Source organism: Diospyros lotus, chromosome 13, assembly GCF_014633365.1.
Source record: "Diospyros lotus cultivar Yz01 chromosome 13, ASM1463336v1, whole genome shotgun sequence".
NCBI classification, from domain to species: Eukaryota; Viridiplantae; Streptophyta; class Magnoliopsida; order Ericales; family Ebenaceae; genus Diospyros; species Diospyros lotus.
Window position 1 is genome coordinate 40,021,712 of NC_068350.1, and position 21,163 is coordinate 40,042,874.

The window sequence follows — 21,163 nt, forward strand, 5'->3', positions numbered from 1 at the left end:
TTGCTGTATGAACCCTAAACTATAAATGACTTTAATAGTTTCCTTCAAATTGTTATTGTTCTCCACAACATGAAATTTGCTGCCACAAGCAATATTGATTTTCTTTTTGGAATCTTGTGCTATAGAAAAATATATATGATCATCGATAGAGATGATTACAGGTATAGAATTCATCTAACCGACCCATCTCCTCGAGAACTGAGGCTTATAATTCTTGTTGCATGTTAGGAATCTTTGGCATGAAATAGTGTCTTTCGAGGTTGGTGGTGGAGGACCTGGATTTTACATGTAAAAGTCATCTTTGAGCTTCTTATCGCAAGGCCCCTTAGAATTCATTTGGGATGCCAATTTTCTCAAGTTCACAATTTGGGTTCAAATTAATGTCGAGGATACACATTGTGGCTTTAAACATAACCCACAACTTCTAGAACATGAACCACAGACAAGGGTAAAGAGTTTGTAATATTTTTCCAACTCTTGGACCACAAACAACAGAGCCAAGCTTGGAACTGGTCTCTACCTGCCTGTGCCTTTAAACTTCAAGACAGCAAGGTAAAATCCAGGTTCATCTACAAATTCAATCATCTGATATGAATGATCAGCAGCAACGTTCTGCAACGTCAACTTATCTGGCAAGTTGGAGATTACCACGTCGGGGAATTGTCGTCTTTGCTGTTCTAAAACTTCTCTTCCTTTGGGGTGGCTGATCACAATCCTTGCACCTATAAAAGTTACTGTCAGAACCTTGCATTGGAACTCAACTCAACTCCTGCCTTTTCACATAACTTACTTGAGAAAATACATGCAAAACCAGCTTCACACCCACCATCTTACAATAATTAGTTGTAATATGTGACACCACATACTAGAAACTATTGGGATGAAAATACATGTACAATCTATATTCAGCCATTGTTTAGATCTGAGAGTTTGCCATAGATAGGATTTAGTTTCCTGGTTGAGTTTTTTAAATCAGATGAAAAACAAAAAAAGATTAGAAGCTGACAAGTTTACCTGGCAAACAATGCTTAGCAAGTGCTCCCAAAACCTGATCAAGTTTAAAGGGCAAAGCAGGAAGGAAGTATAGAAACACCACATCGAAAGGTGCCCATTTCTCTGGCACATATATCAATTCTCCCTGCCAACACTTAACCGTGTCATACTTTTCTTTGATGCAGGCTAACACTAGTAGGGAGTCATGGACAAGCAACAAAAGTTGGCTAGGCAATGAATTGACTATTTGGTCGACAAATGCTTCAGAACCAGTCGAAATCATGACCCTTGACGTCTCTCGTATCTCTCCTGCAGAGATTATCCGGTTAATCTTTTGTTGGTGCACTTCTTCAGAATTTGAATCATCAGTTTCAAGAAATGACCAATCTTTCTCCACAAAATCTTCAAAATTAATTACAGAGATTGCTTCCTCATTTGAAAGAGCTCTAGCTCCAATGGTTGATGGACGGTATAGCAAGGAACGAAAATAAATGGTTGGGAAAGCTAATGAACCAGAGGAGAGGGGCTGACCATTAGAGTAGTTTTGATAACAGGAACTATGTTGAGGCTGTAAACGTACACACAATGTAGACTGGCTAACTGGAGGACGAAGGAGGAGACAGGATGCTGAGAAGACAGAATTCATAAGGACCGTCTTATGTAACCCCGGGATAAATTCTGCAAGGCCAGCAATGGCATTCCAGACCCAAATGGTCCGCTAAAACGGACTCCTCTTCCAATTATACACTAGATTCTGTGCCTTGAATCATCCCCTTTCATCCTTTCATCTGTACAATTGAGTTGTGTCATTTTGTCAATGCTATTGTCATCAACAACAAACGAAATCAATCTTAAACTAAGTAAAATCAACAAAAGATGTGAAAAAGAGAAGAAATGAGATTCATAACCAACATGTCTTAATATGAAGATGATGCTATCTAAACAATTAAAGTAGAAGTTCAACTACTGCAAGCAGTTTCTAGTACTTTTTTCTTACTTCTTTAGCTTCATACAAGGACTAAGTTTGATTTGACTTTTGTTTTCACTTCTAGCTTTTGTTTTCAAATTTTTGAAAACAAAAACAAAAAATGGTATTAATTTCTTGTTTTTGTTTTCAAATAAAGTCAAAATTTTTGGAAAAAAAAACCACAATGAGAGTTTTATTTTATTTTTTCATTCCATTCTTTTTTGCTTTCTGTTCACCGCACCTAACTTTGCCAAAAATAGATTAGGCTTCAACAGAGCCAAGAAAAAGAATGAGGAAAAAAGGAGAGAAGGAATGATGAAAGAAATGGCAAAAAGAAAAAGAAATACCAGCAGGATCATCAGCAAAGGAGGATCCAAAAAGTAACAATTTTTGTAGGTGAAAAGACATTTTTGTCAATGCCAAATGAGTATAACATATTGTTAACCAAAAATTTTGAAAAATATAGTTATCAAATAACATGCTTACTTTTATTTCTTTACAGAGAAAAAAACTTAACACACCAATATATATATATATATCAAAACCAAAATTGGAAACTGAAAACTGCCAAGAATTGGCCCAAAGATTTCAAAACCATGACTAACTGCTGATTGATTTTCAAGCACCTATTTATTTGCAATTTCCAACAAGCAATCATATACAATATAGGCATCGAAACCTTGTTATATCAGCTATAGTCAAGACTTCGATCATTAAAAGGTTAGACTGTACATGATTATCCATAATTAGATTGAGCCAGAGAGAACCATAGCATGGATCACTTCTGGCAAACTCTATTTAATTGGCCACAATATTTGTTGTTTTTTGTTTGACAAGTGACAACAAATAACAACAACAATCACAAGCCTTAATCCCACTAATACTATTGACTGCTAAAAAGATAAAAGAGTAGAATAGAACTCAAGCAAACAAGTCCTAAAGTTAAAACTCCCATTAAACAAAGACTTGATCCTCATAATAAAATCCATACCCAAACCCCAAATTGGCGGAGACTAACAGGAAACAAACTTCCGATTTCAGTTGGAAAATGCAGTCCGAAGTTTGGGGCTGTATAATCAAGCTATCCTAGAACTTAACATCATCATAAAATTAGAGCTAGTTTCAGGCATAACTATTCAGTTTCATCTTTAAGCACAATACTAAATGATAGGTAGGAAACATTTCATTTGGAGTTAAGGGGGAGTGAACAGAAGAGAAATGTGCGTCAATTATCTATTTGCACGCTAGGAACATGTGGAGAAATAGGCTATCACAATTCACAAATTTTCGGGCTTAATGTTCTTGCTGATTTAGTTTCTGTTTCTGTTCAACTTATCCTAACTCGGAATCTTAAAATTCACAAAATTTATCTTCATATCTATCCTTCAAACCGCAATTTCTCAACAACCCAACGGTAACTAGTACCTCAATAAAGATAGCAGAATGAAGTTTGGAGAGCAACATGTGCATATGCATCCGTGTGTGAACATACACATACACAACACAAATGTATGTTTACGGCCTCAGTGCTTAAACGGGGGAGGAAAGGACCTGCAGAAAGAGCTAACCTTAGAGAGGTCGAACTGGTTATCTTCTTCGTGCCAAGAAAAGCCCTAAATCATACTTTATCCTTTGAACAGCAGTGATGGGGTTGGGCCGACTCCAAAGCCCAAAAGCTCTTCAAGTCTAAGGTTGGATTTGGGCCAGGCTTGCATAAAATCATAATTAGGGTTACAATCCAACTGACCGAGCCAAATTTTGCTGGGTTTGGACTTACCAGTTTCTGGATTCAAGTTCGGTTCATATAAGCCGAGCTCAAGTTTGATTCATCGATCATCCGAGCTCATTTTCGAATTCACCAAAATTTATTATTTTATTTTATTATATATATAGATATGTTATATTAGATAAAATATTTAAATTAATATATATAATACTTTTAAATATAATAATATATTTATAAAATTATATATAAATATAATACTTTTAAATATAATAATATATTTATAAAATTATAAATAAATATAATAATATATTTATACATGAGGTTTTTTTTTTCTGTAAATAATTATGCATGAGGTTGTTCATAATCTATTTATAAATTTTTAATTAAACATATTTATGAGACTTTAATTGAGTTTATTAATATTTATAAATTTTTAATCAAATATATTTGTTAGTTTTAATAAGTTAAATTTTATTAAATTTAAATTTAATTTATTTACAAATTAAATTTTAAAATTAAAATTAAAATTAAATTAAATTTATTTATTTTAATAAATAAATTCAAATAAAATTTTATCGAGATAAACAGCGAGACACTCTCAAACGAGTCGACTCATCTACAAATGAAATCATAATCTCTCTCTCTCTCTCTCTCTCTCTCTCTCTCTGGGGTTTGACCCAATTGATTGATGGGGCGGGCGAGGGTAAAATTGGATCACGGGTTGGTCAGGCCTGTGTCTCCCAAGCACGAAAGAGCATCAGCCAGTCCACTCCACTCCACACTGTGATCTCGCCGGAGTGGCTACTGAGGTGAGGGATCCGCCGTGTGTGTGTGGAGGGGACGACTATAGATAGACGCAGAGACAGAGATAATGAAGTTGAAAACCATCAAGATTTTGTTCTCAACACTGAGGCAGAGCCAGCCTCTCCACGACCCAATAAATCTTCAGCAGCAACAGCGAACCCTAGTGAAAGTTCGCCTGAAATGGGTGAAGAACCGATCCCTCGACCACACCATCGACACCCACACCGATCTCAAAGCCGCTTACCTCCTCAAAGACGCCATCAGTCGCTCCTCCACGGGCTTCATCACCGCCAAGTCCATCTCCGATTGGCACAAGCTTCTGGGCCTCACCATCCCAACGCTCCGCTTCATCCGCCGGTACCCAACTCTCTTCGAGGAGTTTCCTCACCCCAGGTACCCCTCTTTACCCTGTTTTCGCCTCACCAACATTGCCACCACTTTGCACAATCAAGAGCTGAGCCTACATCAAACCCACGAAGCTGACACGGTCCAGCGGCTTTGTCGGCTTCTCATGATGACCAAAAACAAAATCCTTACCCTTCAGTCGCTTCACCCTTTGAAATGGGACTTGGGTTTGCCGGATAATTTTGATAGGCACTTAGTTCAAAAGTACCCGGATCATTTTCGGGTTGTCAAGGGGTCGAACGGGTTGTTGTCTTTGAAGCTTGAGGAATGGTTCCAAGAGTTTGCAGTTTCCGAGTTGCAGAAGAGTAATGAGAATGGCGACACTGGTAATTTTAGGGGCGAGTACAGACAATTCAAGAGAGGACAAACTGCATTGGCGTTTCCAATGAGTTTTCCAAGGGGTTATGGGGCACAAAAGAAGGTGAAGGCGTGGATGGAGGAGTTTCAAAAGTTGCCATACATTTCCCCTTACGAAGATTCTAGTAGGATTGACCCAAATAGTGAGCTTATGGAGAAGAGGGTGGTTGGGGTTTTACATGAGTTTTTAAGCTTGACTATGTACAAGAAGACTAAGAGGAACTATTTGAGAAGCTTGAGAGAGGAGTTGAATCTTCCTCACAGGTTTACTCGAATCTTTACAAGGTATCCGGGTGTATTCTACCTCTCATTGAAGTGTAGGACGACAACCGTGACACTAAAAGAAGGCTACCAGAAGGGAAGATTAGTGGACCCTCATCCGCTTGTTCGTTTAAGAGAGAAGTTTTATTATGTTATGAGAACTGGGTTGGTTTATCGGAATAAAGGTCTGGACTTGATACCTCAGCTAGACAATTTGGCTAATGATAGAATGAATGAAATGGAAAAGGAAGTGTCTGAGGAAGAAGATGGCGAAGCCAGGGAAGAATGCTATGAAGAAGAAACTTCAGAGCTTTATGTGGATTCTGATGAAGATTAGTGATCTATCCAACAAAAAGAAGAAACATGGGTTGCCTGAAAAGTAGGTGAGGAAGTCTATTTAAATAGCAGTCAACTTGCAGATTTTTCATCATGTAAATATCAGAATGAGTACACAGATCTTAATTTCTTGAGCTATGCATTGATTAACTGTGGTTTTTCTGTGTTACTGCTGTTCAGTTGGAATAATTCCATTTTCTTGCATATTTCTATATACACCTGTTGATAGTCGCATTCAATGATATTATCACTCCTTGATACTAGGGTTTAATCAGTAAATTATGTTCTAATATGTTAGTGGGTTGTTTCGATTGTAAGGGTACAACTTCCATGGCAACAGCTAGCGATTGTCCTTTTGAAGCAACACCACTGCATGAAGTGCTGAATGCATGCATGCTTCTATGTTATGCCCTGTTTTGGCATGCTGATGCATGGCTGTGTAATTACAAAAGACAAAATCCAAGCAATACCCTGTTATGCTATATTACCAAATGCTGGATCCATGCCAGTTAACTGGCAACATAAACAAGGTCCAAGCTTCTATCAAAAGAGGTAAAATCACATGCCTAACTTAAATGAAATTGTATCCTTCATAAGCACATGAGCACCTTTAATAAGGGAACCCCAATCTTGTTTGGATAGAGTAGTATCTTGTTGGTGCGAAATGTAGACATCTCTCAAGTTGTTCTCTTCCTTTTTGTACCATTTCTTGTATAAGAAACTAATAAGGGTTTTTAGCTATAAAGAAGCTCAAGGAATTGGATTTCTAGCTTTTCATGCTTAAGAAAAAAGAAAACTAAGCTCCATGGATACTAAAAATCTATCAATATTCACCATAATTCAATGAATGCCCATCATTGTAAAAACCAAGCTCCAAATGATGCTGGCTACTTGACAATGGAGAAGCAAATATTCAACTGAATCACCATTGTGCCTACACATGTAACACCAATACAAGACACTCAAGTTACTGGTAGTAACAAGGCACCAATGCAGGTGACTGCCCAAATAAAGCAACCTTGGGAGGAGCATTAGATTTCCAAACTGTTTTTCATGGAAAAATAACAATCACAGTGTCATAAAGGACTCCATAAAAAAAAAAAAGAACAATAGAGGCCCCCTTGTGAGGAGCATTAGACTTCCAAACTGTTTTTCATGGAAAAATAGCAATTGTTTTGTCACCAAATGGCTCCATAAAAAAAAGAAAAGAAAAATAAAAATAACCAAAGAGAACAATAGAGTTCCCCTTGTGATGGATGCCATATCCGGATGTCCACCGTTTGTTCATTCTTTGTATAATCATCAAGTCATAGAAATCTGACAATGTGTCTGTTTCCCAGTCCTAAAAGTTGCTCGTGCCTCAATATCAAAGACGATACTACTTAGAGGAAGAAAGAGAAAAGCACTCAGCCACAAGCACCGTTTATTTGTAACTTTATTCTCAATCGACACAAAACAATAGGAAACATATCAAGAGGCTTATCTATGATCAAACAAACCATCTGACAGAATCTAACTCTTTTAACCTATCCCTCTTTAAACTAAAAGAAAAAAAAAAAAAGAGAAAGAAAAATAATCATGGCCCCTCATAATAGCGCTCCATAAACTAACCCATGCGGAGAAGAGACTCTACTCATAGGTTTGACACTTCCATTTCGTGTTTGGTGGTGTATTTGACTGAGAGAAACAGAAGAACCTTTGTAAATCTAGAGAGGAGATAAACTACAGTTTTTTTGCTGTGAGGAGATAATCCTCATTTTTATGTCATCCGTTATATAGTTTTTGGCTGAGTCCACCTAATGGGATTAAGGCTTGTAATAGTTCTTGTTGTATGGCTTTTGATGAGTTGCCATTTTAGGTTAAGGCATAGTTCTGAAAGGCGCGAGGCGCAGCGAGGCGCAAAGGGTCCTGGAGCCTGAGGCGCGAGGTGCACGAGGCGAGGCGTGCCTTTGCGAAGCGAGGCGCACCTTTTAGAAAAAAAACTAAAAATCTTGTAAAATCATAAAAAACTATCAAATTATCAATAATAACACATGCATATCATTAATGTTTCATTATCTTCAAATTCTAAACTAACAACATCAAAGTTAATTCATTCATCATACAATTTCTAAACTAGAAACATCATCAAAGTTCAAACTTAAAGTCTCAAACTCAAACAAGTACCAACCATCGTGCAAAGTTCTAAACAAACATATAAACACTACAAGTCCACAATCAATAAAGAGGTTTTAATCATCATCATCATCATACCCTTCACCAAATTGAAAATCATCATCTTACGGTGCCATATTTTGCTCATCCCTGATTCCCTGTTATTTTTCTTCTTTTGCATGTACTCTCCAATCTCTTGTTTTATTGATGGAGGACATTTTGGAATAGCTTTAGTATTCTCCACAATCAATAAACACTACAAGTCCACAATCAAGAAAATGCTTTCATTTTGAAAAATGCTATTTTTCTAGGTCTAGAAGATTAGCGCATTTTTTCTAAGTCTGGAAGATTAGGGCATTATAAAGAGACATATAAGAAAATGTTTTCATTTTGAAAAACTAACTCCCGGTATTTTGATAGTTAATATTCATTGTTGTTAAAATGATTTTTAATGAATTTTTCAAGAAATAGTAGGTATGTATTTTGGGGGTGGTAAAATCGCTAAATCCTGAATTTGTACTAAAATCAAAATTCTATTTTCTTATTGTTATGGATTTTGATTTTTTAGATATTTTTATTGAATTCAAATGGGGGGTACTTTCTTATTTACATTTATGTATTAAAGTAAATGGAAGGTAAAATATAAATAAAAGAAAATGTGGACATTTACTTAAACTAAAGAAATGTAAATAAGTAGTGATGTATACATGCTGAAACTGAGAAGAGGGGATGCTGGAGAGGAAAGAAAAAAGTGATGCAGGCAGGATGCAGGCGCAATTTTCATGAGGCGCGCCTCAGCGCCTCACCTTGCAAGGCGCGCGCCTTGCAGAAACCGCCTCGCCTCAGCCCAGGCGAGGCGCCAAACTGGCGCCTTAAGGCGCCTTGCGCCTAGGCGCGCCTTTAATAACTATGGGTTAAGGGATTCTATAGGTAGGCTGTCCCCAAAGTGTCACACCCTTAGGGTTGAACTAGGGTGTGAAAAGGGATTTGGAAATTAAGAGAGAAATTTGGGGAAGAAATCAGATGAGAGGGAGAGAAACAACAGATGAGATAAGGGAGAAGATATCTGAGAGAGAGAGAGAGAGAGAGAGAGAGAGAAATATTAGGAGAGAACAATAGCAAGAAGAAGAGGAGATCACAGAGAAGAATTGGGGAGAATTCAAAACATTCATCAATTCCATTCCTCTCCAACATAGGTTGTGGCTTAATATATAAGCTCATAGTTGTAGCTACAAGATAAGGCATTGTAACTACCTAAACCACAAGACAAAAAAGGGAAAAAGACAAAAAGGAAAAATATCCTAACAACCTCTAGTTACAAGGCAAATAACCCTAACATAAACATAAATTAAAAAAAACAGAAAACCAAAATTGCAAATACTACCCTTGGAATGTGATAAATTTCCCCCACTCGAAATGTTTCTTGTCCCCAAAAAACTTATTACCATTGAGCCATTGTTATTCATCCAATTCCAACTTTCACAATCTGATTTATTCTTCTCTTCTTTTTCCTTTTTTTATTTCTCCTTCTAAGCTTTGTCCTGTCTTCTCTTACGTTCTATTGCTTTTGTTTTTCCTACAAAAATAAAATGTAGACTCCAAGGATCGCCATGTCAAGGCTCCTTTCTCCAATGTCAAAACTCCCGAATTAGATGGCAGCAACCTCCTCTTCCATCATCTTCCTTCCCTCATGTTTCGCTTTTTCCTTTTGCATCCTCGTCTGCTCCAAATCACAAATATGTTGTTGATCCAAAGTAGGTAATTCAACAACTTCTTCCAGTTTTATTCCTTAAAGAGAAATAGATTTAAGATCTCCACAATCTAAGGCTGTTGTGGTCGTTTCCATTCCAACATCTTTGGCTCTCGGATTGCTGGCGAACATCTCAGTTTCATCTTCAACCATTACCTCCTCCAATGGTGTCATGTTGATTTTTTCAGCATTTGCCTTAGCATCTGGAATTGCCTGATCTGATTCTTGTTGCACATCTAAGGTAACAAGTTACACTAGAATCGATTCAACAGTAAATTTTGAAAGAGGTTCCACTGGTAGGCCGATCTGATATTTTTTTGGCATCAAAATTAGTAGGTCTTCCAGATTGTGGGTGAGGTTAATGAGTTGATTGCGTGCTTCCTTGATTTCTTTTCTTGTCGCAACACATTCTTCAGTGATTACTTTTCTTGTTGCGGTGCATTTTGCTCGATAGCAACTCGCCTCTACTTGGAGCTGTCCAAAACTGATTACCTGACTGTTCGTCCTAGTTTCCAATTGTTTCATCCAATTTTCTTCTTCCATAACCAGTGCTTGCCTCATTCGTGCACCTTCTGCCATCTCTGATGTTGCCAAAACATTCAACTAACCACTGTGAAAATGATAGACCCTCGATTCACTAGACATACCAAAGGCGTCCAAGGAATCGGGGATAGTTTGGGAATTAGGCTGGTGGTTGTAACAGCAAGCCAGGTGGAGGAAGGGTAGAACGGGAATTACAAGGTTGTGAAACAACCTACATGTGGGATTCCAATTCCGTTAGAGAAAGAGGAATAAAAGAGAGGTGGTGGCAGGTGAGGGGTGTTGATAGGATACCAAATAGCAAATCCAAACAATAATCAAATATCAATAGTTTCCAATACTTTTCAGTAGAAAACAAGAACAAACTAGGGCATTCGAGAGGCCCTTGCTCTCCCAATTCTTCTATCAAAAACTAGCTACCCTCTCCCTCTTCTTCTCAGCTCTTTATACTGTTCCTCTGCCCCTTTCTAACCAAATTCCCTTGCACATGCAGATTATTCCCTCAACCTATGGATTACAAAACTATCCCCATGCGCACATGCTGGTTGTAACAACCTGCATGTGCTAATTCCCTATTCTCCCCTTCATGCTTGCTGGTCTTTGGTAGGTCCGGTACACCGGTGCCCTATCATTACTCCCCTCCCGCACTTTCACCTTGTCCTCAAGGTGAAAAGTAGGAAATTGTTGCTGAATCGTAGGGCTCCCAGTTCATCGTGGCGATTGCTTGCACCACTGCTACTACTAGTGGTGCTACCATTTTCATTGTCCTCAAACTCACTGGTAGCATAAAAAACATGTTCTCTGTAGAATTCCACGAGTATCGGCTCATGAAGTAACTGGTGTCAAGTGCACTCTCTGATGAAGGAACAAAAGCAGCCTTCTGTCTAGCAAGGGTGTCCCAGTTAATATCTCTGAAAAATGCATGCTGCTTCACCTCCGAGGCTCCTCCTGCTCCTAGTCTCTGATGAGGATCTTCGGTTAATAACTGATCAATGAGATGTTGGACTTCATAGCTCATTTCTTCAGGTACCCAGGGCCAAGGTATCTTTCGGTTGAGAATATTATCAGTTATTATCTGAGGATGCTCAGCATTAAAAAGTGGGATACCAACAATCAGCTCAAATAGAATGATACCCACAGACCACCAATCCGCAGTTGCACCATGCCCTGTCCCTAAGAGAATCTCGAGAGCCAAATGGTCAGGTGTTCCAATGGCAGACCGTTTCTTTCGTCTTTCTCGCTGATGCTTAGATGCAGTTAACTGAGGTTCATTTTCTCCCAATAGCAATGTCCCACTAACAGTCGGACCAGATAAATCATCGATGCTGTTGATGAGACCAACCCTTGAAAGCCCAAAATTTGTTAACTCATCCCACAGAGTAGAATCAACCAATTCCTCCTTTCGCATTTCAACAGATTCAGCACTGTTAGCATTCTGACATCTCTGTGCCCAAGAGTGAAAAGAATGTTGGAGCCAATCAGAATTTAAACAAGACTCCATTATCATAAGCGAAGCTTCTAAATCATTGGGCTCCACAACAGAATGCAAATTGAGCCCTTGACTTCTAGAAACATGCTGCCCTTCCACCATCACAACCTCCTTGGGCGAGGCCCCCACCCCCTCATGATGGTGAGAATACATGAGGGACCCTCCATTATCAGCCAACCCCATGTAAAATTTATGAGAAACCTGGCTAGGAGTCGCACCATCTTCCCAAACAACATGTTGTTGATGGCGCCCCCTTCCTCGGCGAGATGCTCTCCTTGGTTGTCACTGGTTCGGTCGTCCACGACCTTTTAAATGGATCGATCGTCGGCTGCCCTTCTGCCTCGCCGTGGAACTCCCCAACACCATCGTCGTCGACTGCCACTCTGCCTCGCGACACCATCATCTGCTCAACCGCCAATCCCCCTTCAATATGCAGCTCGTCCCCCGCACCTTCCAGCATGGCCCCTAAGCGATTCCTTAGCAGCCCCTTCAACTCTTCCCAGCTTCTCACTCTTCGTCTCTGTTGCTTGCACTGGACCCATGAAAGAGCAGCACCCTCCAAACACAGTGCTGCCGAGTCCATCTTCTCCTCGACAACTAGCCCCTTCACTGCAACTCCCAACTCTTCACCCGTCGCCTTAAGCTCCGCCCAACTCCTCACCCGTCGCCTTCGCTGCTCCCATTGGAACCACGATAGAGCCGCTCCTTTAACGCATAAGGCCGTTGTCTCCAGCTTCTCCACATCGGACAGCTGGTTCACAATGAAGTAGCGCTCAGCCCTAAATACCCAGCAATCCGAATCATCTCCCTCGGAGATGGGTATTTCCGAGCGTCTCCCACGATACTCCTGCCTTCCGACACCATCGACCCCTTCGCCACTTCTCGCTCCAGCTACCGGTGTTCCCTCCCTTGTCAAGGGCGAACTCGCAGGTGGGTCTTCCTTATCTTGCTTCCCCTTCCTCTCTCTCACTTGCTCCTCCCGTCTCTCCTCGTTCTTCCTCTCCCGATCCTGCTCTTCCCATCTCGCTCGCATCCAAGCGAACTGTTCCAGCAAGCTTGCTACCTTCTTCCCCACTGCTTGAATACTCCGTTGCATGCCTTCTACCCTCATCTCCAAGTCACCCACTCGATCGGTCAGGTCCTCCATTAGGATCGGAGATGCTCTGATACCAAATTGATAGGATACCAAATAGCAAATCCAAACAATAATCAAATATCAATAGTTTCCAATACTTTTCAGCAGAAAACAAGAACAAACCAGGGCATTCGAGAGGCCCTTACTCTCCCAATTCTTCTATCAAAAACTAGCTACCCTCTCCCTCTTCTTCTCAGCTCTTTATACTGCTCCTCTGCCCCTCTTTAACCAAATTCCCTTGCACATGCAGATTATTCCATCAACCTATGGATTACAAAACTACCCTCATGCGCACATGCTGGTTGTAACAACCTGCATGTGCTAATTCCCTATTCTCCCCCTTCATGCTTGCTGGTCTTTGGTAGGTCCGGTACACCGGTGGCCTATCAGGTGTGTGAAGAATTTTTAGTGGAGTAGGAGAGATTAAGGGCCTCTCGAATTGCCCTATTTCTTGTTTCTTTTTGGTTGTAATTGGATTGAAAATCTTTTCTATTGAATAAAATCTTCTCATAATTTCTGGGAGTCTACCAATTTGGTATCAGAGCATTGCGATCCTAATGGTGAACTTAACGGATCGAGTTGGAGACTTAGAGATGAGATTGGATAGTGTACAACTAGGCGTGGACACCATGAAGAGTGAATCGAATGCCATGAGAGGTGAGGTGAGGTCGGTGGAGAAGAACGTAACTGCCCTGCTAGAACAGTTTGAATGGATGAGAGCTAGGTGGGAGGAACAAGAGCGAGAGAGGAAGAACAAGGAGAAGTTAGGAGAACAATCACCGGGGGTAGGCGACTCAGAGGTGACACCAGAGGCAGGTGGGAGGCGAGCTGAAACAAAGGGTTTAGAGGGAGACTGGCGACCAGAACCTCGTGGATGCCGGCTAGAGATGTTGCTCTTTGATGGAAGGGACCCAAATGGTTGGATTTTTAGGGCCAAGAGATACTTCTTGGTAAATGGGTTGATGGATGTGGAGAAGATGGATACAACACCTGTGTGTGTGAAAGGACCTACCCTTTCGTGGTTCCAGTGGGAAGAAAAACGACGAAGAGTGAGGACTTGAGAGGATTTCAAGCTGCTGCTGCAAAGCCGATTCTGACCCACCCAAGAAAGGTCGGTAGAAGAGCGCTTTCTAGCTCTTCGGTAGAGAGGTTCTGTTTTGGAGTACTGCCAGAGCTTTGAAACGTTGGCGTCGCCTATGGAAAATGTGCCAGAAGTCGTGCTAGAAGGGCACTTCATCAATGGACTCAGTTCGGAGATTAAGGCCGAGCTGAGGGTGCTGAGGCCAAGGAGCTTGGAGCAAATGATGGACCTGGCACAACGTATAGAAAAGAGGAACCTTGTGCTTCGGGGTAATTTTGCTGGATCGACTTCTAGTAGAGGGTAATCCGCTTCACTATTTATTCCAAATTACCAGCGTGGGGGTCCTCCGCCCCATGCGCAACCAGCCTCTAAACCTGTTTTAGTGAACCCCCCATATCCAAATTGGCCCCAAAACAGTGGGAGGGTGATTAATCAGCCTGGAAACGGCTGAGTGAGGCCGAATGGAAGTCCAAGCGAGATAAGGGCTCATGTTTTAGGTGTGATAAGAAGTATACGATTGGCTACAAGTGTAAGAATAAAGAGTTGCAGGTGATGATGATATATGATGAAATGGTAGCAGAGGAGGAACAGTGGGTAGGGGAAGAAGAAGACAACCCATGCCCTAGCCAAAAGAGGGAGGATGTAGGGGAACCAGTCCAAGGGGGGGAGGTCATTGAGCTTTCCATGAATTCTGTAGTAGGGTTGACAACACCCCAAACAATGAAGATAAAAGGCGAGATAGGGGAGCAGCCAGTTGTGGTCCTTATTGATGGAGGAGCAACCCATAACTTTATTTCTATGGAGCTGGTGCAGCAGCTGGGTTTGAACAGAGAGGAAACAACAGGATATGGTGTGATTATGGGCACTGGAGTCGCAGTTCAAGGGGTTGGAATTTGCAAGGGAGTGAAGCTTTAGCTCCAAAACTTGCAGATTGTGGAAGATTTCTTGCCCTTGGAGTTGGGAAGTTCGGATGTTATCCTGGGAATGAAGTGGCTAGCATTGGTGGGCAAGATAAATGTGGATTGGAAAACCCTCACAATGAAGTTTCATGTCGGAGGCATGGCTGTAACTTTGTAGGGGGATCCTAGCTTGAGCAAGACCTTGATCTTCTTAAAAGCTATGGTGAAAGCATTTAAGAAGAAGGGGGAAGGGATGCTGCTGGAATTGGGGACCCTGGCAGCTGAAATTGAAGAAGACCAACGGGCAGTCCCGGAATTACTGAAAGGGGCATTGGCTGAATTTGGAAGAGTATTTACTACTACGGAGGGGCTACCACCTAGTAGGGATAGAGACCATGCCATAAACCTAATTTTGGGATCCTCACTGGTGAGTGTAAGACCCTATTGTTATCCTTATTTACAAAAGAATGAGATTGAGAAGTTGGTGGGTGAAATGTTAGCCACTGGAATCATTCAACCCAGTTCTAGCCTGGTATTATTGGTTAAGAAGAAGGATGGAGGGTGGCGTTTTCGTGTCGATTATAGGGCCTTGAACAAGGTTACTGTCCCAAACAAATTCCCCATTCAAGTGATAGATGAGTTACTTGATGAGTTGCACGGTGTCAGGGTTTTTTCCAAACTTGACTTAAAATTTGGTTACCACCATATTAGAGTTAGGCCGGAGGATATTCCAAAGACAACATTCAGGACTCATGAAGGGCATTTCGAGTTCCCAGTAATGCCTTTTGGGTTGATGAATGCTCCGGCCACCTTCCAAGTGTTGATGAATGAAATTTTCAGTGATTATTTGAGGCGATTTGTGTTGGTGTTTTTCGATGACATTTTGATGAACAACAGCAGTTTAGAATAGCATGAACAACACCTATGATGTGTTTTAAGGGTGTTAGCGGACAACCATCTGGTGGCCAACAGAAAGAAGTGTGTGTTTGGGCAACTGGAAATTGAGTATTTGGGCCATGTTATTTCTTATCTGGGGGTTTTAGCTAATAGCAACAAGGTGCGAGCAATGATAGATTGGCCTACTCTAACAACGGTAAAGGAATTGAGAGGGTTTCTTGGGCTCATGGGGTATTATAGACGCTTTGTGAGAAACTATGGCAAGCTGGCTCGGCCTCTAACGGAGAGATTAAAAAAGACCAACTTCTTTTGGGATGTGGCTGCTGAACAGGCCTTCTAGCAACTCAAGGCTAAAATGGAATCCTTACCTATTTTAGCTTTGCCCGACTTTGAGAAGCCCTTCATCATTGAAGCTGTTGCCTCGGGGCATGGAATGGGGGCTGTTTTGATGCAAGAACAAAGGCCGATCACTTATTTCAGCCAAGCGTTCAGTCAGTTGGGGAAGAAGAAATCAGTTTATGAAAGAGAACTCATGGCCATAGTGTTTGCGGTGCAAAAATGGAGGCACTACTTGTTAGGCAAATTTTTTTTGATTAGAATGGATCAAAAAAGCCTCAAGTACTTGATGGAGCAACAGGAGGCAAGTTCTGAATATTTGAAATGGATGGTAAAATTGATGGGGTACCAATTTGAGATACATTATCGGGCTGGGATAGAGAATAGGGTGGCTAAAGGGCTGTCTAGGATCTGTCACACAATAGCTTTGATGGCTTTAACAGTGCCTAGGGTGGTCCAATTGGAGAAGGTGGCAAGTGAGGTAGGCGCTGATGAAAGGCTGTAAAGAATTATCCAAGAGTTACAAACTAACCCCTCCTCCCATCCTAATTTTCAGCTGGTGGACAAGCATCTCGTCTACAAGGGGCGACTTTACTTACCCAAGGGATGCGCACTAATTTCGTTGATACTCCAGGAAGGGCATGATGGAAGCGTATGAGGTCATTCTATTTCTGGGTTCTTAAAAACTTACAAGAGGGTGGCGGAGAATGTCTATTGGGTGGGTATGAAGAAGGATGTTCATCGGTATGTAAGTGAGTGTTTGACTTGTCAACAACACAAATATATCACCTTGGCACTAGGGGGACTGTTGCAGCCACTACCGATTCCTAATCAAATTTGGGATGACATCGCCATGGACTTTATTGAAGGACTACCAAAATCAAACAAGGTGGACTTGATCTTGGTCGTGGTGGATCGACTTAGCAAGTATGGACATTTTATTGGCCTTGAACATCAATTTACGGTTGGGGATGTTGTTGAAACTTTTATCGGGGAATTGGTGAGGCTCCATAGAGTTCCTAGGTTTATTGTGTCGGATAGAGACAATTTTTGTGAGCAAATTTTGGGAGGAGATTTTTCAGCTACAAGGCACCAAACTTAAAAGAAGTACCGCCTATCACCCACAAACGGATGGGCAAACTGAGGTACTCAACCGAACTTTGGTGACCTACTTAAGATGTTTTGCTTCCTCCAAATCGATGGCATGGTTCACCTGGTTACCTTGGGCTGAATTATGGTACAGTACCTCCTATCACACAGCTGCCAAGTTAACCCCTTTTCTTTCAAGTGGTGTATGGGAGGGAGTCGCTTCCCTTATTGCGGTTTGAGAAGGGAACTACCCCTGTCTCGATGGTGGAGCAACAAATGATTGAAAGGGATGGATCCTAGATGAATTGAAGGCACAATTGTTGAGGGCACAGGCAGTGAAAAAGAAGCAAGCTGATCGGGAAAGAAGAGAAGTGAAGTTCCAGGTAGGAGACTTAGTTTATTTGAATCTAAGGCCGTACCGACAAAGGTCTTTGGCTGCCCGTGCAAATGAGAAACTAGTTGCCCGTTATTATGGCCCATTTGAGATTGAGGAGGAGGTAGGTCCTGTAGCTTACAAACTGAAACTGCCACCACATTGCCAAATCCACCCTACATTTCACGTATCTGAACTACAGGAGGCTAAGGGTGCAATGAAGGCCACTATGGAGTTGCCCCAACAACTTAATGAAGACCTCGAAATAGTGGTGGAACCATCAACGGTGCTAGGAGTGCAGCCGGGGACAGGCAAGAACATGCGAGGAGTAGAAGTGTTAATTCAATGGAAGGGGCTTCCACCATTGGAAGCCACTTGGGAACCCTACTCAGTGATCTAGCAGCAGTTCCCATTTTTCCACCTTGAGGACAAGGTGAAAGTTGGGGAAGGGAGTTTTGATAGACTCCCGATTCACTGGACATACCAAAGGCGTCCAAGGAATCGAGGATAGTTTGGGAATTAGGCTGGTGGTTGTAATAGCTAGCCAGGTGGAGGAAGGGTAGAATGGGAATTACAAGGTTATGTAACAACCTGCATGTGGGATTCCAATTCTGTTAGAGAGAGAGGAATAAAAGAGAGGTGGTGGCAGGTGAGGGGGGTGTGAAGAATTTTCAGTGGAGTAGGAGAGATTAAGGGCCTCTCGAATTGCCCTGTTTCTTGTTTCTTTTCAGCTATAATTGGATTGAAAATCTTTTCTATTGAATTGGATCTTCTCATAATTTCTGGGAGTCTACCAGAAAAGTGCCTGAAGGTTGCCTGCAGACCGCCTGACTCACAACTGAGGACCTCGGAATTTGCTGCTCACCAGAATGTCTGAATTAATTGGCCGGGAATCGCCTAGCTGCTTTGAGTCGTCTCTCCAGAATGGTCGGAATCTCTTTTTGATCAAGGTGGATAGCTCGTTGTGACACCTCGGTCGCTTCACCAACATGGGTTGGAATTGCCTTCTAACCAAAATCGCAGCACACACAGTGCCTTCCAATCAAATCGGCAACTCGCTTTGCCAGCACGAATTGCCTTCCAACCAAAATCGCAACACACACAATGCCTTCCAATCAAAGCGACAACACCCCATAGAATTTTGGTCGGAATCGCCTTCTACTCTGATACCATTTGTCACACCCTTAGGGTTGAACTATGGTGTGAAAGGGGATTTGGAAATTAAGAGAGAAATTTGGAGAAGAAATTAGACGAGAGTGAGAGAAATAACAAATGAGATAAGGGAGAAGATAACTGTGAGAGAGAGAGAGGGAGAGAGAGAGAAATGTTAGGAGAGAACAGTAGCAAGAAGAAGAGAAGATCACAGAGAAGAATTAGAGAGAATTCAGAATATTCATCAATTCCATTCCCCCCTAACATAGATTGTGACTTAATATATAAGTTCACTGTTGTAGCTACAAGACGTGATATTATAACTATCTAAACTACAAGACAAAAAAGGAAAAAAGACAAAAGGAAAAAATATCCTAATAACCTGTAACTACAAGACAAATAACCTTAATAGAAATAGAAATTAAAAAAATAAAAAATCAAAATTACAAATACTACCCTTGGATTGTGACACAAAGGCTCTCCACTTTGCAAGGGTGAGATTCTTCTTTTCAGCTTTACCCTTTCCAAAGAGTTGTTTTCAACTTTTCACAACTCAAACTCATAACCTTCTAGTTGCAAAGGAGGGGTTCTATAGGTGGGAAGAAAGGAAAAAAATTGCTTCATTCTTGATTCCATGATGTGATCTATGCAAAGGGTAAGGAGCTGAGGCTCCTTTGAATTGAAGAGTATGATTATTTATTGGTTCTCAAGTGGAATAGATTCATCTTTAATTCAAGCGTTTGAGGTGATCAACATATTTTTTTTGCATACAGGCTTGATTAACAGCTATCTTGAGGTTGAATGCGCCTCTTCTAGGTTGGCTCTCTTTTTTTTTTTTTTGGGCAAATTACATTGGATAATTGGGGAAGAGGAGATACCTGATGAAAGATCAGTGTCATATCTGCAAACCAAACAATAAGGTGGATAATTATCTGTTGCTGGTTTACGTAGTTCCTATGAAATATGAATGACCAGTGGTTTGACCTGGGGCACTTCTAATGTGGCATCCTGTATTTGAACCTGATACAAGTTCAACACACTTGAACACCTCCTTGCACCTATTTTCTTGAACTTTTTGGCAAAATGGAAATCTTATGGACATTGCCAGATTTTCTTTTTACTGATATTATGAATTTTTTTGTTAATGCATATTTTCCAACATGTAGAATGTGAAAAAATAATTTCTTTTCCTATCTTGATATAATGAATGTTGGTGCTGCGTAGAAAAATAATAATGATGATAATATATATTATCATATTTTTTATATGAAAAAATGAAGTAAATATTCTTTTTTCAAATAATTATGAAAATGCATAGTTATCTATTGTTGTGTCATTGTCGTGTCCTTTCATGTTAGCATCTCTGTCATGATATCTGTACCACACCCCCCCCCCCCCCCCCCCCCCCCCCCCGCGTCTCTCCTTCTCTAAGTATTTTGTCATTTCTGATTCCAGCACTACTGCTAAGAAACTGAGGACTTTCCAAAGGATGAGGGGGAATTCAAGCATCCTCTGTGGTTGTGAACCAGGCCCATCTTCTCGGCACAATGGCTTCATCCTTTATGTTGGCTGTGAAGCATCAGCACTTCAATGGATTTCTAGGTCTAGATTGTAAATGGTCATTTGAAGAGGGATCTAGCAGATGCTATAATTTATCTAATATTACAGTTATAGAAAAATATATGGAAGTCTAGAATTCATGTAGTCGATCCCACATAATAAGATAAAGGCTAGATATGTTATTATTGTTATTGTTACTACAATTATAGAAGAGATTCATGGTAGCTCTTCGATATGATTGGTTGGCAAATCTCCTCATATGCATTATAATGGAGACTTGTCAAATGCACTAGTGTCATTCTTTTAACTACAAAGCGTGACTGTTTTCTTTGATGTTTTTAGGTCGTTTTTAGTTTTTAATTTTTCAAAACAGTAAGAACCTCTTTATTTTCATATTTTCAAAAATATATATATAAATAAAATTCAAAACAACAAAAGTTGTTTTGAGTGTTTTCAGTGAACACAAGGCCAAAATTTGAAAACGTGGAAAACAACCTCTCCAACCCAAGCATCCCAATCTCGCGCACTCACAACAATCTTTCGTCTTTCTCTTTTCTTTCTTTCTTCTCTCTTTTTTTCTCTTCAAGGCTTGGCCGTCGACTTGTTCGCCACCACCATCATCGTCGCGAGCTGTCGTTAACCACACCCTGTCGTTCGAGCTCCCACGCCTTCCATCGTTGACATCGTTCGCTTCCCTTGCATCGTGATCAGTAACCTTTGTAAATCATTGGTTTTGTGTCTAGCTAGAGGTTTAAGCTTAGATCTATGGAGATTCGGTTGTTGGATTTTGCTGATTTTTGGGTATGTTGGTTGATGGGGATAAGGGTGTCGGGTGGTTGTCTTTGATTGCTAGAAATCA

The 21,163-nt window shown here is 40.9% G+C and overlaps 2 protein-coding genes across 8 annotated transcripts; one reads left to right on the forward strand and one right to left on the reverse strand.

The window, feature by feature from the left end:
- Positions 1-280: 280 nt before the first annotated feature.
- On the reverse strand, positions 281-3,621 carry LOC127788642 (uncharacterized). 4 transcript variants are annotated; one of them, XM_052317182.1, is made up of 4 exons: positions 3,386-3,535; positions 1,525-1,781; positions 1,015-1,302; positions 281-722 (listed from the first exon to the last, which is right to left on the reverse strand). In XM_052317182.1, exons 2-4 carry the CDS (start codon positions 1,637-1,639, stop codon positions 517-519), a joined length of 609 nt encoding a protein of 202 aa, XP_052173142.1. In that variant the 5' UTR covers positions 1,640-1,781; positions 3,386-3,535; the 3' UTR covers positions 281-516. The 4 variants fall into 4 exon arrangements, with proteins under 4 accessions (XP_052173142.1, XP_052173140.1, XP_052173141.1 ...); XM_052317180.1 differs by having other exon boundaries at positions 1,015-1,781; positions 3,529-3,621; XM_052317181.1 differs by having other exon boundaries at positions 1,015-1,781; positions 3,512-3,548.
- Positions 3,622-4,318: 697 nt separating this feature from the next.
- On the forward strand, positions 4,319-20,493 carry LOC127788753 (protein WHAT'S THIS FACTOR 9, mitochondrial). Of its 4 annotated transcripts, none has more exons than XR_008020450.1 (3): positions 4,319-5,896; positions 6,168-6,401; positions 20,200-20,493. XR_008020450.1 is itself a non-coding variant. In XM_052317353.1 (2 exons), the coding sequence occupies exon 1, from the start codon at positions 4,558-4,560 to the stop codon at positions 5,848-5,850; it is 1,293 nt and encodes a 430-aa protein (XP_052173313.1). In that variant the 5' UTR covers positions 4,319-4,557; the 3' UTR covers positions 5,851-5,892; positions 20,200-20,493. The 4 variants fall into 4 exon arrangements, 2 of the variants coding, with proteins under 2 accessions (XP_052173313.1, XP_052173312.1); XR_008020451.1 differs by having other exon boundaries at positions 4,319-5,892; XM_052317353.1 differs by lacking the exon at positions 6,168-6,401 and having other exon boundaries at positions 4,319-5,892.
- Positions 20,494-21,163: the final 670 nt, after the last annotated feature.